Here is a 21,269-nt window from a genome sequence, read left to right as displayed (position 1 = left end):
CTAATACTAATATATAACTATACTAATAGTCTAATATTAATACTATTATATAGTCTAATATATTATATAACCATACTAATATATAAGTCTATAACTATTTAACTAACACTAATAGTCTAATGTAAACTATAGTTATACTTATACTAATATAGTTATACTAAATCACTATAACTGATACTAATATATAACTATACTAATAGTCTGATATTAATACTATTATATAGTCTAATATATTATATAGCTATACTAATATATAAGTCTATAACTATTTAACTAATACTAATAGTCTAATGTAGACTATAGTTATAGTTATACTAATAGTCTAATATTAATACTATCAAATAGTCTAATATATTATATAGCTATACTAATATATAGCTAATAATAATAGCCTAATATAGACTATAGTTATACTAATCAATAATCACTATAACTAAATCAATATTAATCACTATAACCAAATCACTATAGTCTATAACTATTAACTATGTATTAAAGGTATTACAAATATATATAAATTATAATTATCAATTTCCCAAACCATCAAAAAAAATTTTAATTATCATTTAAAAAAAAAAGAAAAAAACAATTGAAAGTAAAAATTAAAGGAAACGGTGCCGTTTCCTCTCACAATTCCCGTTTATACCATAAGGCATAAACCCAAAAACAATTTCAAACGACGCCTCTCTCCTCACTCTCGTCTCTCGTCTCTGCCTCTCTAGTCTCCCTCTCGTCTCCGTCTCTCTACCTCCACTCAACGACCGTCGCACATACCGTGAGCTCATGGCATCACTATCGTCGTCATCAAACCTCCCCTCATAGACTTACGGCCTCTCCTCACTCTCGTCTCTCGTCTCTACCTCTCTAGTCTCTGCCTCTACTTTGCCCTCTCGTCTCCCTCTCTCTACTTCCCATCACCGGCCGTCGCACATACCATGAGCTCACGGAATCACTATCGTCATCGAACCCCCCCCCCCCACCCACGCACGGACTTACGGCCTCACCTCACGTCTCTGTTTCTTCAATTCCTCACGGTAATCTTTTTTCATTATTTTTTTCATTTCACTTATTTAAGTTATTTGAAATTAATTCAAGTTATATGAATCATTAGGGTTTTGTGATTGTGTTTGTGTTATTAGGATTTTGTGATTGTGATTGTGAAATTACCTGAAAGTGCAGTTTATTGTTGATGGGAAGCTTCTGTAATCCCCCCTCTCCATATGCGTGAACTAGAAGTCTATGTTTGTATATATAGATTAACTTTTTTGAATTTATATGTGTTTTTGTGTGTCTGTAAGAGTGTAAATTTAAACCGACAAATCGGACCGGACCGGATCGGACCGAACTGGTTCGGTTTTTGAACCGATCCGGTCCGGAACTGTTTCCTATATTTTGAAAACCGGCCGGAATCGGTCCGATTTCGGTTCTGTAGTTTCCGGGACCGGACCGGACCGAACCGGACCGATTGAAAAAAAAATATATAAATTAATTTTATATATTATACAAAATATTATATATATAAGTTTTATACATAATATATAATTATATATTAAATTTTTATATATAATATATATATAATTATAGATCATATATGAAATAATTTCATATTATAATTTATAAATTATAACATGAAATGTTAATCTTAAATATAAACATTTGTAATTTGTTTGATTATATGTTATTAATATAATTATATATACGATAATGTTATTATAATTTAAAAAATAAAAGTTTAATCTTAAAGATGAAAATTTAATTGATCATATGCTTTAAACATAAAAAATATATATTAAATTATTAATAACATTTTATCATAAGAGGTAACACTTTATTATATATTTTTATATTTTAAAAAAACTGGAAAACTGGACCGGAAAACCGGACCGGAAACCTGTAAAACTGGAGATACCGGTTTAGGAGGGTAACCGGGGCGTAATCGGTTTTGAAAAATGTAAAACCGGTACATACCAGTTCGGTCCTAAATTTTATCCAAAATCTGACCGGACCGGATCGGTTACACCCCTATGTGTCTGTATGTGTTTGTTTATATGTATATGTCTGTGTGTGTCTATGTGTCAGTGTATTGGAACATTTGAAACTTTCGAAGATAACTGAAGATTTGAATTTATATGTGTGTTTGTGTGTGTCAGTGTATATGTCTGTGTGTGTGTGTGTGTGTTTGATAGTTTGTGTATATGGATTGCATTGTAAATCAGATTGTATTTTATATGTGCATTTGATAGTTTGTATGTATGGATTTTTTTAGTAAAAAATCAAAAAATCAGACCAGACCAGATCGGAAATCGGTAAAATCAAATATACCGGTTTAGGAGGGTAACCGGTGCGTAATTGGTTTTAAAAAATGTAAAACTGGTACATACCGATTCGGTCTTAAATTTTATCCAAAACCAGACCAGTTACACCCTTAATAACAAGTTCCTTCTTCTGGGAAGAGGTTGTTTGATTAATTAATTGTTGGGACAAAAAATAAATCATATTTCTACAAGTTCCTTTTTGGTACAACATTTATAGTTCATTAATGTTGTTAATGCTACTACAAGAATGTTGAGTTTTTGCGACGAATTCATTTTCGTCTATACAGAAATTGATGCTAAAACTTATTTTTTACATGCCTTAAATTGTACAATAGACCAGAAGGGAGTGAAGAATTATTCTCAGCCCACGATGGTGATTTAGGCTATAAATAGCAAATAAATAAATAAAAATAGACACAAAGAGTTATATAGTTCAGCATAAAAGCCTACATCCAAAGATTGTTTGAGGATGAAATCCACTATAATGGGAGATTTTACAATCTCTCATGACCTCACATATCTCTCAATACAATGGAGAAATTTAAGGATTCGGGAGGTTGAAGATAATGCCTCCTTTGAGAGAAGATCCCTTGGAGTCTCTAGTGTGTGGAGAAGTTTGTACATAGAGAGCTTCTATAGATTTATGGAGATCTCCTCCTTATATAGATCGAGTTCTATTTCTTTGGAGTGATTGAGTCCAACTTATCTTATGAATCCCTTTCTTTTTAGGAGTCTGAATCTTTTTCCTTTTAGGAGTCTGAATCTTTTTCCTTTTAGGAGTCTAAATTTCTTTCATTTTAAGAGTCTGAATCTCTTTCATTATCTCTTCTTAGTCTTATTTCTTAACTTAATTTTCGACTTTATCTCCAGACTAAATTATAGGCCGCTAATCATTTGACCCCTACTAATGTCTTATAAGAATTTTTGTAATTATTCGAGAAAGACATGCAAGTTCGAACATAGACCTTTCTAAAAAAAAAAATCAAAAAATGTTAATCCAACAAAAATATTCATGATAGAAAATCATGCAACATTGGTTTGAACAGTATCTGTATTTTCAGCATTCGAACGTTTGTAATAGACTTAATGCATGGTTCACAAGATGTGTTGCAAATTGTTATCATAATATCATTCGAACAATTACGTACGTAGTAGTTCAAGTACCATGATTAGTTATTGTTTGAATAATATTAAGGGTATGTTTGGTTACAAGAGGTTTTGATAATTTTTTTAAATATATATATATATATATTAATTATTGGTGTTTGTGAAAGTAGATATGAGTTTAAATATTTTTTTAAATATATTTTAATTTAAGATTTGTGAAGGTGCAAATAGAGTTAAAAAGTAGTTTATACATGACTTTTAAGAGTATTTTTGTTTATGTTTTTGTAAAAATTGTTTTTTTTATGTTTCTTACTTTTTACTGAAACTGCAAATGACTAGATGAAAAGTTGAAATAAAATTTAAAAAAATGAAATAAGCTTATATTAAAGTTCAAGATTTTTTTAATATAGTTTATAAAAAGGAGTTGACCAAACATGGCCTAAGATTTCAAAAACACATTGTTTTGAGAATGACTTGGGCAATAAAGGCATATTTGACAAATGAAATTTTAAGAATGGTTTGGAAAAATCAAGAGATGTGTTTTTTATTGGGTTTCTTGAAAATAGATAAGAGAATTTTTTAATAATGCTTTTTTGAAAAAATTTGCTTTATATTGAGATTTGTAAAGACGGATGAGAAGAGTTAAAAAGTTGTTTAAATATAATTTTTGTAGGATTATTAGTTCTGGTTTTCTTTTTTCTTTTTTTGGTTTTTGTATATTTAACTTTTCAATAAGATATAGACAAATGATCGGATGAAAAGTTGAAATAATATTTATTTCCTAAATTGAAAGATGTCTTGTTTGAGATTAAAATAGTTTTTACGTTTTTTTTTTAAATTGAAATTAATTATCCAAACATGGCCTAATCAATGTATATTTGAAATGGATGATTTGATGTTCGCAAATTGAAACATAGTTTTTTTAATCGAAAATTAATAGAAACATATTGTTTTGGCCATGGATGAGTTGTTTTGACAAAAAGGGAAAAAAACAAAGATAATAATTATATATATATATATATGTATATAAATCAAACTGTTTCTTAAGCACTTTGATTTTTAAGCAAAGTGTTTCTACTCATATGATAGCTCTTGAATCTAATTATAAGTCATCTTCCATGCTGATGACATTCTGGAGATCAGATCTGCCTTTTTTTCTAGATCAAAACATGGAGCAAATAATATCTTTGTCAATTGTCTCAATCTAGAGGACTGCACTTGAAATGCCAAGCCATTAAAAGAAAATTGTTTATTTTTTGTTAGTTATTTTTTATGAAAATAATTATTTTTTGTCAAAAAAATAAGTTTATTCTTGTCATAAATAATCATTTTTTATTATAAATAATTTGTCATAAATATTTATTTTTCTTGTAATACAAATGAATTTTGTAGAAGCAATCGTGCATACACTCGGTAGCACAAAGTCAAGAAACCAAGGATTAGAACCATTACGCCTGTGGTTCAATTAATTTCCTCTCCTTTCTATCTTCTTTTTGGTTGCACTCACTTTCCTGTTATTTTGGGGGTGGCTGTTGGGACCTCCTCGTCTCACTCTTCGGTATCCTATTTGTTGACGCCCAAAAATGTGCAGTTTAAAAGGAAAGAAAATCTATTTTCAGGACGCCATGAGATAGGAAGGGTCTCGATCGATATTGTTTAGAGTCCCGGATAGTGATTCGACATGACTGTATAATATTAGTGCGTATATCCATGACAGTGAATAGTATTTAAATATAAAAAAAATAAGAAGAGATGAACATATAAATTTACGTTATTCGACACTAAACTTACGTCTACAGGAATTTGGGAGGAGAGATTACACTATAATAAGTTTGTTTACAGTCTCTTATAACCTCTTATTTTTTACCATGCAATGAGAGTTGTAAATCTATTTATTGGAGAAGAAATTCTCTCTAGAGTTTTCAGGTCAAAGAAGAAATTCAAAAAATCTTTAAAACTGTAGGCACTCTGACCCTTTTATCTGACTCTCTTCATGCGTGCACCTTGTTAGTGGTGAAAGATATCCATTTGTCTTCTAATGATGACTCCTTGATGAATTGGACCTTGAAAACTATTTTAGACCTGATGCATTTTACCCACACACTATTGATTTTCAATAGATCATGTAGAATTCATTTATAAAATAAAAATGCGTGTCATGTGACTTTTGCTAGAGTTTTTTTTTATATATATAGATAAGTGATTATTTTATAAAATAATAATAAATAAATAAAATTACAATTTAATATATAATATCAAGACATATCAATTTTATTATTAAAAAATAATTTCAAAAAGTCAAGCAATCAACTTTCCTTTCGTGCAGTTTGGTTACAGCTTTATCAATTGGCGTACGCAATGGATGTTTCCCGGAGGCTATGACGAACGTGATCAACTGCCAGCTACAGATGTAAGTTTAAACTTGGGGAACTTTTGCTGTCAATCATTAGAATTCCTTCTGGCATCAATGAAGAGTACAGCAAGTTCGTAATTATGTGGGCGTATATTTGAAACCAGATAAAAAGAGAATTATAAAAATAAGTTAGACATAATTTTATATAATATATTAAATTTATTTTATAATAAAAATAATTTTATAATTTAACGTATCACATTAAATAACGTCAATTTGTTAATTTAATTTTATAGAATCTCTTTGTGACTAAAGACATTTCTCGTATTTAAAATCAGGTGTCACTGCATTATATGCAAGTTTGCCCGACCCTGTACTTAAATTAATTTATGAGCAATGGTAGGTACAATCTCTAATTGGGGATTGTAATACAAGTCTGGATAATTTTATTTTTAAAATTTTTTAAAATTATAAAAGTATTAATCCTAAAATGATGTTTTTTTTTTTCATTTAATAAAATGCCTGTATATACAATCTTTAAGTGAGGACTACAAATAAAATTTCTCTAAATTTAGTGTCTTCTTCAAAATAATTGTTAATGTTTGTTCCAAATTAGAAAGGGAGGGAGGCTTTTTAACTTGTAAGAAAATAAAACTTCTAAGAAAACAAATGCTTTCATATTTCTTGAAGTGTTAAGACTAATGGATCATAATGATCTCCTTCAGTGAATTCAAAGCAAGCCATGTGAATTCAAATACATTAATTAATTCATCATTGCTTATGGGCTAAGGAATACTGCTTCAGCTTCAGCTTCAGCTTCAGCTAGCTTTATTTCATTAATTAATTCATTTATATGTTGGCATTATTAATTATGATGATTAATTTCAAAAAGTAAAATCATATTAATAGCAACTCTTCCAACCAGACACGGTTTTGGAGAGATCCAGCCAACCATGAACCAACCAGCTGACATGAGTCTCTCTCTCTCTCTCTCTCTCTATATATATTTGAGCTCTTTGGATTCCTGCTAATTTATTTGGAAATGACAGTAACTCGTTGAACTTTTTTCAATTCCCAATATTCTAATTTTGTCTTTCTCTTGTCTTTAGTTAGGATTATAATTAATATGGAATAATTAAAAAAATAAAATAAGTAAGATAAAGCAACTGTGCCGCTCGGGAGTTTTTAGCTTTTTTTTTTTTCTTTTCTTTTGATATTTTTTTAATATATTTCAATATTTTAAAAAAATAAAAAAATACACAAATATATTTAAAATCAATTCCTTAATCATTAAATAAAACTAAATAAAAATTTTAACCAACAATCAAATAAGGCGGTCAAATGTAGAGGACATAGAAATTTTTCTCAATTAAGTATATTCCAGCTAAAATTCATGATCATGTGTTGATATAGAAAAATGATATATGTACGATATTTTTTTTATAATTTTTATATGACTTTATTTTAAATAAGAGATCTTTTTATAAAAAAATTATAAAAGTGATATCACTTAAAATTAAAAATATTATAGGACGCAACTGTTATAATTATATTAAGATTTCGGCCTTTATATGAACAAAGAGCAATGGTTTTAATAATGTAGCTTAGAATATATACCAAATACCAGGAGGCTAGATTAATATAGCTAGAACGAAAAATTATTCTCATCAATTATTATTTATTACTCTACATTCTATGAAAAATATCCTCATACCTTATAAAAAAGTTACAAGTATGGAGTGTGAAAGTGAATAGTGACTGGTGACTGATACATAACATTCTTCAATTAATGTTTCAAAACTCTCACAAGTTAATGCAGAACATGAATGACTCCTTTAGTATTATTCTTAGGGATCGATAGAGGACTTGAGTCATTATAAAATAAAAAATAAAATAAAATAAAATTAATTACTAGTAATCCCCAGATTCTGTCAAGTTTGTTTGAATTTGAAAGCAGAAACAAAACGTACAGCTTTGTTTTAAGAGTGTCCCTTTCTTGCAAGCTAAAGAAAATGATGCTTAGAGAGAGGGTTGATTTGTTGTGCTTTCTTAGAACATTACCCTCAAATTGAAACTTAGAAAGGAAGCATCATGTGTGAATCCCTTAATTTAATATATAGCCAATTTCATAATAAAAATGATTTTTTATCCCTCTTTACTCTTTATTTTATTACTGTTATGCATAATTTATTTATTTTTTTTCAATTTTCATGTTTTCAACTTATTATATTCATGTATAACATCTCCGTTGACTGGTATGCCTCGACATGAATAATATATTAAATTTCCATAAAAAAAATAATAACATGTTAAATTTATTTTATAATAAAAATATTTTTATATTTGATGGGAGGCATAAAGCCACTTTAATTTTACTATCATTCTTTTTATTATATACACATTTCAATAAAATTATATAAAATAATATCATAACGTAATTTTATCTGATTTATTAAATTTATTTTATAATAAAAATAATTTTAAAATTTTACATCAACCAACGAACGTCAAATTTTTAGATTGCTGATGTGACTTAAAAGTATTTCAAGGGCGCACATGACATTTGGGAAAGAGTGTTACGTGTACAGCTAGAGCCGCGTCCTGTGTCCTCCACGAGTCCCCACCACCCACTGTTTATAGCGCTCGCTCTGTCTCCCTCGAGTCTCGCTCTCAGACCGCGTACAAATTCGTCATACACATATAAATATGATAAATTACTTCCTCCATCAGCACCTCAGAAACCTCCAACACAAAAAAGTTAGCTTTGATTCGGCTTCCAAATCTTCCAACAAAGCAAAACAGCATTCTCTCTTCAAAATTCATATCCTTTTTCCACAGACAAGTATCTAACTAGCTTGCTGCTGCTGCTGCTTTTTTTTTTTTTTCTTCCGTATAATATATAGCTAGCAGGCTGAAAATGCAGGAGAAGAAGTTTGATGTGGCTCGTAGGGCATTAAATATCTTGCGTTTAGCATTGTTATGGGCACGAAAGGGAGGAGTCTTCAAACGCCGCATAATGGTAGAGCTACGCCTTCTGCCCAAGTTTATTCGAAGCCTTGCTCACAGCTCTCGCCGCGATGATCGAATCCATTATACAGAGCGCGAGCTCTCTTTCGACGAGACCCCCATTTTCCACGTCAAAATGCACCGACCAGGCCGCTTGCGGTTCCACCTGCCTAACATTCCATGCATTACCCCACAAGTTGATTTCGACTACGATTTTGCTGGTAGTGATGATCATGATGATGTTTATGGCTATGATCATGGTGGGAGGAAGAGTTTTCTTATGGGTGGAGCTGAAGAGGAAGATCAAGATCAAGATCAAGATCAAGATCAAGAGCGTAGCTATGGGATTTGTGAAGAAGAAGAAGAGGAAGATGGGATTGATTTGAGAGCCGAAGAGTTCATCGCTAAATTCCATGAGCAGATGAAACTGCAGAGACAGATTTCGTATTTGCAGTACAAAGAGATGCAAAATAGTTAATCAACAAAAAAAAAAAAAAAATTAATCACAAATTAATCACACCGTTCATCATGAAGAATTTACTTCATTTGTGCAGAATAAAGTTTTACTTCCATTCTTGCTACCGAAATTTACAGTTGTTTTTTAATGATATTCATCATCACATTGCGGCCGTTTTGTAACCAAGTATCAGCAAGCTTTCATCAGGGATTGAATGTTTACGAATTTATAAATAAGCAGCAGATTTCAATTAATCATAGACCAAGTTTGCTTTTGATGATTTTTCTAATCTTCGAGAGGAGTTAAGCAACGAAAATCAGACGGGAAGTGAGCCCAAATGAAACAAAATTCCAGCACGCTTCTGTCAGAAACAAATTTCATATATGAGAGAACCCTAATTAATGCACAGAATAGTTTTTCGAAATTACCCAAACAAGCCCCATCGTTTTGAATTAAACAGGCCTTTAGCCTTGTTTGTTGAGATAAGATGTAAAAGATAAGAGGTAAAAGTTGAATAAAATATTGTTATAATATATTTTTTTACTATTAATTTTGTTTTGAGATTTGAAAAAGTTAAATTATTTATTTTATTTTGTGTAAAAATTTCAAAAAATTATAATAATAAAATGAGATGAAAATGATTGTGAAAACAAACGAGCTTTTAAGGCCCCCTAATACCATCCATTAAACAGTGAGTAATAGATGAGATGAGTAAGCCTCATTTAATTACACAGATGAGATAAGATAAAAGTTAAAAATTGAATAAATATTATTAAAATATTATTTTTTAATATTATTTTTATTTTACAATCTAAAAAAGTTATATTATTTATTATATTTTGTGTGAAAATTTGAAAAATTTATAATGATTAGATGAGATGAGATGAGATGGTTTTATCTGAGAAACCAATACTAGGCAGTATAATAGTCTAGAACAAGAAATTATACGATAATCATGTTTAGAATTGGTAAAAGCTCAAAATCAACAGGCAATTATCACTGCCATGGTACAGCTAAAAAGTTCCACATTTTTTGTTGTGTGCGTACATGTCCCAAGGATTGGACCAAGAACGTCTACGAATCCAAGGAGGGAACCAAAAACATAACTTCTTCAATCAAAACTCGACATTAGCTTTGAACTGAGAATCGAATCCTCAAAATGTAGAGGAAATCCTCTCACTAGGGGTCCGCCTCAGGAAACCTTCACGCGCATTCATCCGCCAGAGATCAAAATGGCATATATGAAGCATATCTGAAATTCAGGTGGCATTACACCACATTCAGATTCATAGGCAACGCAGCACGCATAACCACAAATTATAGGTGTTGAAAGTGTCTTATGGAACCATTATCAAGAATATAATTACCAAATGACAAGGCAAGCTTAAATATGGAACTCGGCAAACCCCATGATGGCTAGGTGCTAATCTGAGCCCGATATACAGACTGACCTGCTAGAGACCATCAAGGCCAGTTTAAGAGTAGGCACGTCATGTCTATACAAAAATGTAAGTGAAGTAACCAGATTCCCAGACAGACCAGTCCGATGATTATCAGACTGACCCCATCGGCTGGATATATGTTTAACATCATACACTATATCACAAGATCACACGCATATATGCATGCAAATGAAGTGCCCAAAAAAAACCCAGAGACAAAGTCTTAACCCAGCGTGCTCCTTATGGAGCATTGTTTGGGCCCACCACTTGCAAAGTGACTAAATTTCACAAACCAATCCCAAACTTTCAGTATCTTGAACTATAGACTACCTTGAAAGAATGATTTGGGAGATATGAAGACTGGGGCAACCTGCATATCAGCTTCCATTTTGATGTCTGGCAAGATATGATTCCAACTGTCCTGTCGCCGCCAATATGAGGCCTACATTGAAGAGTCATAAAAAGTTAGCTTGAAGTAAGATATCAGAAAAGCCCATAGGCATTTGCTAACGAAAGTCCGCAGATGGAAATGCAAAAAATGTATTCATATTAGATGGCAAATGCCAGGAGCACATTGTAAGATGGCATCTATGCGATTCCACCTGTTTATTTTATCAAGGAATAATTGTAGTTTTCTTTTTTGGTCAGAAGGGACATGTCTCCATATCAGATCACCAAATGTGAGCTCATGTACAACGTTCAGTGTGACTTATGACCAATGGAGCCAATAAAAGAATAATACCAAAACTATATTTGGGTATAGAACCAAATGAGTGCCCACTACACAAATCGATGCGAAACACACTATCCCATAATAGATCTTTGAGTAAAATAAACTAAAAGCAATGTGCTAATGTATACGCCAAAAAGCCTTACCAACTAATAATTAAAGGTCATTCATACAAATTTTTTGCAGCTGTTCCACTATCTATGATCATTTCTTTCCTTAAATCATACACCATCAAGTAATTTTTCCAGTGGACTTCGATGAATATTGACAGAATAAACACATGAAAAATGTCAATTACAACATAATGACATCCAGCATATCAGGGTATATACACATGGCTCTCAGTAATGGCAGTTAATAAGATGTGCAAGGCTTTGTTGGCCATTTAATACCTAAAAATAGAGCTGAGGGCCTCCCAGGCCGTGATTTGAATTCTGGATGAAATTGCACTCCTACATAGAAGGGATGATCTGGAAGCTCTAAAATCTGCGAAACACGAAAAAAACTTTGAAGTTTAATACTCAGTATCATATGGAATCAGAGAAGTTGACTTCTCTGCAGAAACACAATCAATTTGATAAGCTTAAGCTTCATAAAAGGAGGGGGGAGAGGCACAACCCCATGAGCTCCAATTCATGCCAAAAGTAAATGACCACAACAAAAACAAAATAAAATTATTTTAAACAACAGGATAAAATTGTCTAATTTAAATCAATAATGAGAAATTCTCCATTTCATATGAGATTAAGCTCATCTAGCTATCACTTAGCAAGAAAACGCACCTCCATCCGCTTTCCACTATCATCTTTCCCAACAAATTTGAGGCCAGCCTCTTCTAAATTTCCAATAACTTCAGGATTCACCTGCATCAGGCGATTGCTAAAATATACTATTTATTTAGGGGAAAAGCCTAACAAGATGTTTCCTGCTGCAGCCATATTTAAAAACTAACCTCATATCTGTGCCGATGCCGTTCATCCACATACTCTGAATTGTGGTACCTGGCAATCAGGAAGGAACATAAATGCAGGTGTGCATGACTGTGGACGCTAATAACAAACCAGTTCTACAGACAGAATATATGACTCGCATTGGAATCGGTTTTCTTATAAGCAGTCCTAGTTCCAAGAGATAGCTAACTGATTGGTTAGAAAAGCTACAGAAAATGGGTCCTAAAATGCATATTTGTACAAAATGAGCCCTCGTGTCACAGCCAAATATGTGTAGTAGCAGAGTAGCCCACCAGGAGGTTATTAAGAACTATCAGCCACAGCAACAGCCCAACTCAGCTAAATGTTCCAGATAAATTTATCCTTCATTATTTTCTAGCAGTCCATACTTGTCCACAAAATCGCTGGTAAGTTTATTAGTTCATAAATTGATACCTTTCAACCACTAGCACTAGCATATGACTACTGGACAGGCCAGCCTCATATGACTATTTGTCATACCAAATTACCTGATTTTACATAATCTAATTGTCCAAGCATTGACATAAAATGGAAGTGTCATCTGTAAAGAAACCGTGTATTTTCATAGAGGTAATTGAGCTATCAATTTAAATTTACAGAGACAGGCAGCTACTTTTGGGTAATTTCAGAAATGAAAATTTAAGAAAATCACATACAGTTTTGAAGTAATACAATCAGGCGTCTGGAATAGCGTTCTTCGAGATCCCAGTCTCATCGTGCTTCCCATATGAGTTCTTGAGCCCTAAATGAAATGATAACAATTGCAAACTAAATGCAGTATGCATCACAAAAGGTACTGAAACAACCTCATGATAAATGTATACCTCAGGCATGAAAATTACAACAGGATTTGGTGTCTGATCGTCAAACTCTGTGCTGTTTGCGCTTTCCAAATCCAAAACCTAGAACCATGTAATTAAAGAAGGGATCATATAAACCATAAAATGACAGGAAAGATACTGAAAGAAATGTCACTTACAGATCTAGCAAACTCAATGACAGAGATCTGCATGCCCAAGCAAATCCCAAGATAAGGAACATGATTCTCCCTAGCATACTTTGCAGCCAATATCATACCTCTCACACCTCGATCTCCAAATCCACCAGGAACCAAGACACATGCTGCATTCTGAAAGTGCAAGTTTTGTCAAAACCAATTCTAACTATATATTCAGTGTTAAACACACCCACCTTTCCACATCTTTTACATATCCAATATACTTGAGACAGTTTTGTTGCAATGTTACAGCCCTAAAACGCTCACAAGCAAATTATGTTTTAAAAAGACTAAGAAAAGTAGCCATTGATGTATCATGTTACAGTCAAGTTAGCCCAGATCACGTTGTGGGATCTACTCATCCCATATCACATTTGATCATTTGAATTGACCCTTTATCATAGACTTAGCCAAGAAGCAGGGCGAAGCCAGCCCCGTGAGACGAGGCATACTGGAAACCCCCATTGCTATTCTGACATGTCTTTCCAGAACTGGCTAATTGTGGACAGATGGAACTACCAGACAAGGATTTCTGTCGTGAAACCCTACACTTGGTAGAGCGACTTTGCCTAATATCCAGACCAAGACCCACCTTCCCCTTACATGACTGGTTTAGGTAATATCCAAACCAGGGCATGACACTCCATGGCCAGATTTGCACATTTCAATCTTCCTATTTTAAAAGTGGTGAACAAAACCACATTCTTGAATTCAGAGAGAGATGTTCCATGCTGGAAGGAAGCCAAAGAATGTGAAAATAAAGAATAATAATAATAATAATAACAATAATACCAACAGCAACAACAATTCAAAGCAGAGCATACCCTCAAAGTCTCCCACGCAGCAGTATGTGCCTCTGGTGTCTGTATGAGGAACACAAATTTTCAAGTAATACCAAGTTTTCACATAGAAAATAAAATATTGTACAAATGCAACTTCTAATGGATGAGTACCAATTTAGCACTATCCTCTTCAAGGTCAGAAGCTGCAATCCAATCAATTGATGGCTTCAAAGAACATGCAATGCAGGCATGAAGAAGGGCCTGCAAGCCAAATCAGGCACAAAAATAAGGGAATTCAACATGATGGAAATATTACTTTGAGATTAATTTTAAATTGGGAAGTCATTAAGAGTATACGTCTAGTTTTTTAATCAGATTGACCTTCATAATGCAATTACAAAAGAACAATTAGGCATTCATTCTCCAGAGTAACATTTAGAACAATTAACAAAAATTCATGTATGGGCCACTATAGAGCTATAATTGTATTAATCAACTCAAATATGACAAAACAGGAACCCATACAACAATAACAATAATAATAAAACCAAAACATCGGAGCAGTTTAGTATCTATTTGATCAGATAAACCATCATAAAGGAATTACTATGTGAATGATGCACCATTCTTGTGCTATGATATAATCCACTCTATAGTTAACAAGCAGTGGAAAAATGCAGGGAAAACCAAACCAACATGACCAAGTAGTTCTTCTCTGTATGAGCACACTGTACATGATTACTGTTACAAATTTTTACTGATAACTTTGCAGGCTCTGCATATGATACGTCCGTCCAGCAACTAAAATCAAGCATGGAAGTAAAGCGAATATCAGACCTTCAAAACAGACAGATATGAATCTGATAGGCCAACGTACTTTCCAACCAATGCAATCCTCACCTGCAATCATCAGCAGGTTATGATTTTCAATGAACAAGAGAACCATTCAAAGAAAGCATTACATCTGGCTGTAAGAATACTAACAGATTTAGTAAGATTGTCAAATGTCTCGGCCATCCTGGTCCAGTCTTCTAAAGCAGGAGGTATAGCCAGGCTGAAACGAAACTTTAATAACAAGTTAAAGTAAATCAACCTTCACGCATTAAGTATATTTCTTCCAAATCAGTGGCGTGTTTAGTTTCATGGAGTGGAATAATATTAATTATTGAAGTAGCTACAATCTATGCCTTAGCCCAAGTATACAAAAGCTTGAGTTGATTGAAATCAAACATGTGTAGGTTCCCTTCATTTCATTACACGCTTGAAAAACTTTTTATATGCTGAGGTTGATTAACACTACAACGCAGTGACCATACCTCTGGAGGAGAGAGTGGGTTGTGAGGAATTAGAATGGAAGCTTACTCTAAGTTTAGCTGCTTTAGAATTGAGTGATGAGCATTTTGGTTCTGAAACAGCAATAAATTTCAAACATCCCAAAAAGACAGTATTAGATGCAATATACGAGAAGTAACAGTGACTCGGCAGAATCAAAGAACTATATCGAACCCACCCTAAGTAAAAGAGGAACGTGCCAAATGTTTGGAACATCATGGATATTGAGAATATTACCAGCCTGCAAGAGACCATTAGGAGAGTGTAAACAAAAACAGAGTTCTTTTGAAAAATCCACTGAGCAAACTTCAGCAACTTACTGGAACATGGCAAAACTGCGAAAGTTTCTCCTTGGTACTTCCCAACAGAGGCTACAATATAGTTAAAAATAATCTACTTTCAATATCGTCAAACTTTCGTTTAAAGTGAAAAATAAAAAATAAGCACGTAAATAAAAAATCACAAATCAGATCAATGACTGCTGAAGTATGAATGAAGAATTACTTATCAAAAAAAGTACAAAGAGGAATTACTAATTGTAATTCAGATCAATGACTGCAAGCACAAATGAAGAAATGGATTAGGAAATTCAAAATAACTGTTGCTGAGACCTTCAATGTTTTTTAAGAATAGCTTAATGTATACATCACACACAAGCAAGGTACAAAATCAGAATTGAAAAGATCCAGGATGATATAAAACTTTGATCCCACAGAAAACTGATAAATTATATAGCTATCAAGAAAGTCATATCCCAAAAATGAAATTCACAACTCATTCTCACACTAAGCCTTCCCAAACTATAATGATAAGCGAGTCAGCTGCCTGCACCCACCCGACTAGGATGAAGTGTGCAAGTAATTTTTAAATAGGTTGACTAAAAAGATTTTCAAGCTAAAGTCCCGTTTTCCTTCTCTCCTATTAGATGATTCTGGGGCTATATATGTTCCAATAATGCATGCCCTCATCTGCATGAAATTTCAAGAGAGATGAAAAGACATACCTGAGCAGAGCGACATGCTAACAGATGAGGAGTCAAGCCTAGCGCTCTCAGTTCACGAACACTATGTTGTGTAGGTTTCGTTTTCTGCACCACAAAACACATCACATTTAACTTCAGGGGAAGAGAAAGGGAGAGGGAAAGGGGGAAGGATGCAAGAGAACACAAAATCCTATGTTCGGGGAATATAATCAACTATGATCTCCACATTTACAATCAAATATGTGAAACAACTAAAACTTTGCAAATCTCATATACAGGCTATGGAGTATTACTTGCTCTCCAACAACGCCCAGTACTGGTATCAGGCTCACATGAATGAGGCAGAAGTTATCTTGACCTGAGCATGCAAATCAAATTAGCACGACTCCTTCTGAACATGAGGAAAACTCACAACATGAGTGGACAATGAGGTGAATACTGGGAACAATTTGTTAAGCCAATTGTCATAACAAATTGTGAGCGCCAATTGAATGGACATAATGAACAGCATTGCACACTAGATAAAAGCTGATTGTATTTGACCTATTACTGTTGTGCTCATAATGTATCAGGGCAGATTTTTCATTAGTTGAACCCGTAAACAAAATCGGCCTTACCAACTGAAAAGGACAGTTGTCGCAGAGCCTCAATGAATGGCATTGATTCGATGTCACCTATTCAAAAGATATAAAATTATCTATTGCAGGTAAATTAAACAACAGAGAGTTCAGATTCAGCACAATAGATGCTCTTGGTTTTGAATAGCTCATACCTACTGTCCCTCCCAACTCTATCACACAAACATCTGCTGGACCTTCTTTTCCATCAACAGGAATGACAGCAACCGCTTCAATCCAATTCTTAATGGCATCTGTGATGTGTGGGACCACCTGGAATCCACTCAAAAACACGGAAACGTTTAGCCCATTGTGATCTCTCCATGCTAGTAAATTAAGAGGCCTACTTCATTAACTCAACATAGCCCACCTGGACAGTCTTCCCAAGATAATCACCTCTCCGTTCCTTCTCAAGGACAGACTGATTGGAAATGGACAAACACGGTTATTGTAAGATGCACACAGACTTTATAAAGTTAAAAGATCTAGTATTAAATTAAGACCTGGTATATCTTTCCCGTGGTAATGTTGTTGTCTCTTGTAAGTGTCAAATCTAGGAATCGCTCATAGTTACCCAGGTCCAAATCAACCTTTTAAGAGATGACCAAATAACGAACTTATTATTCCATGACTAAATTAATTTTCTGCCACCTATATTATTCAATCATTCTATCTCGTACTTTATATACTTTATGAACTAATAGGCATAAAGATTTTAAAGAAAAAAAGTCGACCTCTCCACCATCGTCAAGAACAAAAACCTCCCCATGTTCAAAGGGAGACATGGTACCAGCATCAGTGTTCAAGTATGGATCTGCAACCAAACAATTATCGAAATTTAGATGCAAAAGAGATTTTAAAATTGCTCCAAAAATTTCTAACATTTTTTTTCCATTACGTTCCATAAAATTCGAAACAACAAATGAATATATATATATATATATATATATATATTTATAAGTGTGTGTGTATATATATATATATATATAGAGAGAGAGAGAGAGAGAGAGAGAGAGAGAGAGAATACCAACACACATATGCTTCTATGAGTTCGTTTATAAACAGAAAAGTTATACACATGCAGACACATAAAGAAAAAATAAGTCACAGCCTAAAAGCCAACCATTTGAAATAATTAAAAGGCAATGAACCAAAGTAAACTAACTATGAAGTTGCAATAAGTAACGAAGAGACCCTTAATTAAGTTTAATCCAATCATATCCCAGTCAACAGAACATATAAAAAGTCATAAAACCAACCACTCCAAAATTCAGAACTACACTGCCAAACAGTTTAATTCATTCCTTGGCTATTATGGATAATGATAAATAAGAAGAATAAATCATACAAGCCTGGAAAGCATACCTAAAATTAATCAACTTTGTATCAGATATGGGTGAATTTAAAGTACCAATTTTGATGGAGGTGACGCGAAGGCCACAGGCTTTGAGGACGACGCCTATGCTGCTGGCCGTGACGCCTTTGCCCAGCCCACTCACCACTCCTCCGGTCACCAATACGTACTTCATTTCCGCTCTCTTACCCTGGGTGTCTGCTGTTGAATGCGAGTGTGCTTTTAGTCGCAGACGTAGTGTTTGTGTTAATGACTGAGATGGAAAAGTCTGGCGGACACAGGACACGCCCGAGGCGACGAGTTGGTTGTGGCTTCTGGATGGTGGCGAAGTCGCTTTCGGATTTTCCGAAGATCTTAGTGAGGAGACTGCTAGTCTTAAACCTCTACGATATAAAAGACGTGGTCTAGGAAGACCATAAGTTGTTTTCAAGTAGCCAATGTGCCTCCGTATTGTTGCCATCTCTTTCCCCAAAAGCGTCTTTTAAGACCATGGCATATCACTTTATATGATCTATCGAAAAATAAATATAAGTAAAGTTTATATTAATGTTAGAGAGTGATAGATCATAAAAGGAAAAGGTTACACATTCACTTAAACTGATATATAAAATCTATTTAAAAGAACTGTTATAATTTTAAATAGATTTCATAAAAACAAACTCACATACTAATGTGATATTATTCGATATATTAGATTTACTTTACAATAAAAATATTTTTATAACTCAATGTATTACGTAAAGTTACGTCAACTATAAATTTACTTTTATAAATCAAACATTTCTCTTAGGCTGCGTTTAGATGTTGAACTAAGTTAAGTTGAGTTGAGTTGAATTGAGATGATAAAATATTGTTAGAATATTATTTTTTTAATATTATTATTATTTTAAAATTTGAAAAAGTTGAATTATTTATTATATTTTATGTTGAAATTTAAAAAAATTATAATAATAAGTTAAGATGAGTTTAAGTTCCAAAGGAAACCTTAGTCTTGTTATATTTAAACATATTATAGGATTGAATATAAGACATCATTGTAATTAATTTTTTTAGATATTTTATGCTGTCTTTAGTTTAGAAAAAATGCTAATAAAATATATCTCTTAAATGTCCATAATAATGTATATAACAATGTTTTTTTTTTTTTTTTTTATGAAAATAGTCTCATTTCATTAAAGAACTGAAGTTACAACTGTGACTTATCAATACATAGAAAAATCCAGACTATAAGCCAACTACGCATAAGCTCTGGGACTTCCCTACACACAAATTTTTATGGTGGAGATTGTCTTAACTTCTCAATAAACTCTCTCCTAACAGAAAAAGCGTTATGTAGACAGAACTTGAAGGCTCCTCTATCCTCCTAGGGAGGAAGAGTACGGGACACTGCTATGGACACTAAATCCAATAGCCTATTTCTATTTTATTAAAAACTAAAATAACAACTACTACCTAACAACTACTAACTAACAACTAAACTGCATAACCACAAGCCTCGGTGTGACCCGGACGTCACGCCCACTGCAAGCATCGGCATCTCGAACCCTGACGGCACGAGCACCCAGCTCACGCACAGACACAACAACCTCCACTACGCAGGAAGCACCTACGCTCGAGCACTGGTCGTACATATCACCGACCATAACATTGCCCCCACTCTCGAATAGCTCTTGCCCCAGATTGCGTACGATCCAAAGGCATAACACCTCACTTGGGTCAACAAAAGAACAGAAGAACACAAAAACAAATGCAACAAAATACTGGAAGAGAACAACAAAGAAACAGAAAACCAAAGCGAATGAACAGTGCACGACGCGACGGCAGTGGCGCGTGCAGGGTCCTAGTCACTCGAGGAGGAAAAACTGACGGTCGATCTTGGAAGCTCCAGAGTCAAGGAGTCTAGAGAAGCCGAGCGTGGCATCGGTAAAGGGCTCCGAGGTGGCGCATGATGGGCACGTGTCGACGAGATTCGGAGCTTTGTCCCGCGCGTGCGGGCTACACTCCACTCTAATGAACGCCATATTTGATGGTCTTGAAGATCGGCGGCTGGGCTTCATCCCGGTGGGGCGCATGTAGGATAGCGACGCCTGCAAAGACCCGAACGGCGATCCTCCCTTCTTCGGCCTGAAAAACAAAAAAAAAAAATACTACACAGAAAATACCAAGGACAGACGAAAAGGGGGGAGGGGAAGGAGAAAGAGGGGGGAGGAGCCGAAGCTCCCACCCCATTTCGTTCGATCTGAAGGTTTTAGAGGTTTAAAGAGAGAGAGATATATGCAAATCGGGGCAGCAAAAACATGTATATAACAATGTTAGACATTACATTACCGTCACATTTTATAGATATTTTAATATTTTAAATAATTTATTGTTAAAAAAGATAATAGGAGATAGTATTGTAATGAATTAATATTACCTACTCATATAGACAATCAAGTTTGTGCCCAATTAACAATAATTAAAAATTACTAGCCACATTAACTATCCATGTGTCTACATGGTCTTAGGAATTATGCAATGGCTTTAAAGAAAAATTAATTTTCTTTTTCTTTTTCCTTTTTGAACCATCTATAGGTATATAGCCGTGTAAAAATACTACTGGTTAAAGGATGGCAAGCACAATGCCCGCATATGCCTCCCTTTGATTTTCTTTTAAAGGATATACTTTTTTTAATATGACAGGTCCATTTCTAGTATCTAATTTATTTTTTCCACTAACCTTAAGTTTTGCTAATATGGTGAACAAAAGAAAAATATAAATACTTTAGTTATAAAAAGATTCTGTAAAAGTAAATCTACAAATTAACGTAACTTAATGTGATAT

At 33.6% G+C, this 21,269-nt stretch overlaps 2 protein-coding genes across 5 annotated transcripts; one reads left to right on the top strand and one right to left on the bottom strand.

The window, feature by feature from the left end:
• The first annotated feature begins 8,494 nt into the window (after window positions 1-8,494).
• On the top strand, window positions 8,495-9,474 carry LOC121263416. 3 transcript variants are annotated; one of them, XM_041166289.1, is made up of 2 exons: window positions 8,495-9,041; window positions 9,144-9,474. In XM_041166289.1, exons 1-2 carry the CDS (start codon window positions 8,693-8,695, stop codon window positions 9,257-9,259), a joined length of 465 nt encoding a protein of 154 aa, XP_041022223.1. In that variant the 5' UTR covers window positions 8,495-8,692; the 3' UTR covers window positions 9,260-9,474. The 3 variants fall into 3 exon arrangements, with proteins under 3 accessions (XP_041022223.1, XP_041022221.1, XP_041022222.1); XM_041166287.1 differs by having other exon boundaries at window positions 9,075-9,474; XM_041166288.1 differs by having other exon boundaries at window positions 8,498-9,041; window positions 9,087-9,474.
• Window positions 9,475-10,487: 1,013 nt separating this feature from the next.
• Window positions 10,488-18,938, bottom strand: LOC121263415 (CTP synthase-like). 2 transcript variants are annotated; one of them, XM_041166286.1, is made up of 22 exons: window positions 18,503-18,938; window positions 17,826-17,905; window positions 17,595-17,681; window positions 17,462-17,512; window positions 17,247-17,364; window positions 17,092-17,148; window positions 16,768-16,832; window positions 16,496-16,579; window positions 15,813-15,863; window positions 15,671-15,733; window positions 15,523-15,566; window positions 15,145-15,214; window positions 14,998-15,060; window positions 14,332-14,421; window positions 14,203-14,241; window positions 13,361-13,510; window positions 13,206-13,283; window positions 13,038-13,123; window positions 12,363-12,411; window positions 12,193-12,273; window positions 11,731-11,896; window positions 10,488-11,122 (listed from the first exon to the last, which is right to left on the bottom strand). In XM_041166286.1, exons 1-21 carry the CDS (start codon window positions 18,903-18,905, stop codon window positions 11,765-11,767), a joined length of 1,941 nt encoding a protein of 646 aa, XP_041022220.1. In that variant the 5' UTR covers window positions 18,906-18,938; the 3' UTR covers window positions 10,488-11,122; window positions 11,731-11,764. The 2 variants fall into 2 exon arrangements, with proteins under 2 accessions (XP_041022220.1, XP_041022218.1); XM_041166284.1 differs by having other exon boundaries at window positions 11,803-11,896; window positions 18,503-18,936.
• Window positions 18,939-21,269: the final 2,331 nt, after the last annotated feature.

The sequence above is a fragment of the Juglans microcarpa x Juglans regia genome, chromosome 4S (genome assembly GCF_004785595.1).
Source record: "Juglans microcarpa x Juglans regia isolate MS1-56 chromosome 4S, Jm3101_v1.0, whole genome shotgun sequence".
Classification (NCBI taxonomy): domain Eukaryota; kingdom Viridiplantae; phylum Streptophyta; class Magnoliopsida; order Fagales; family Juglandaceae; genus Juglans; species Juglans microcarpa x Juglans regia.
This window is presented reverse-complemented; position numbering and strand designations above follow the sequence as displayed.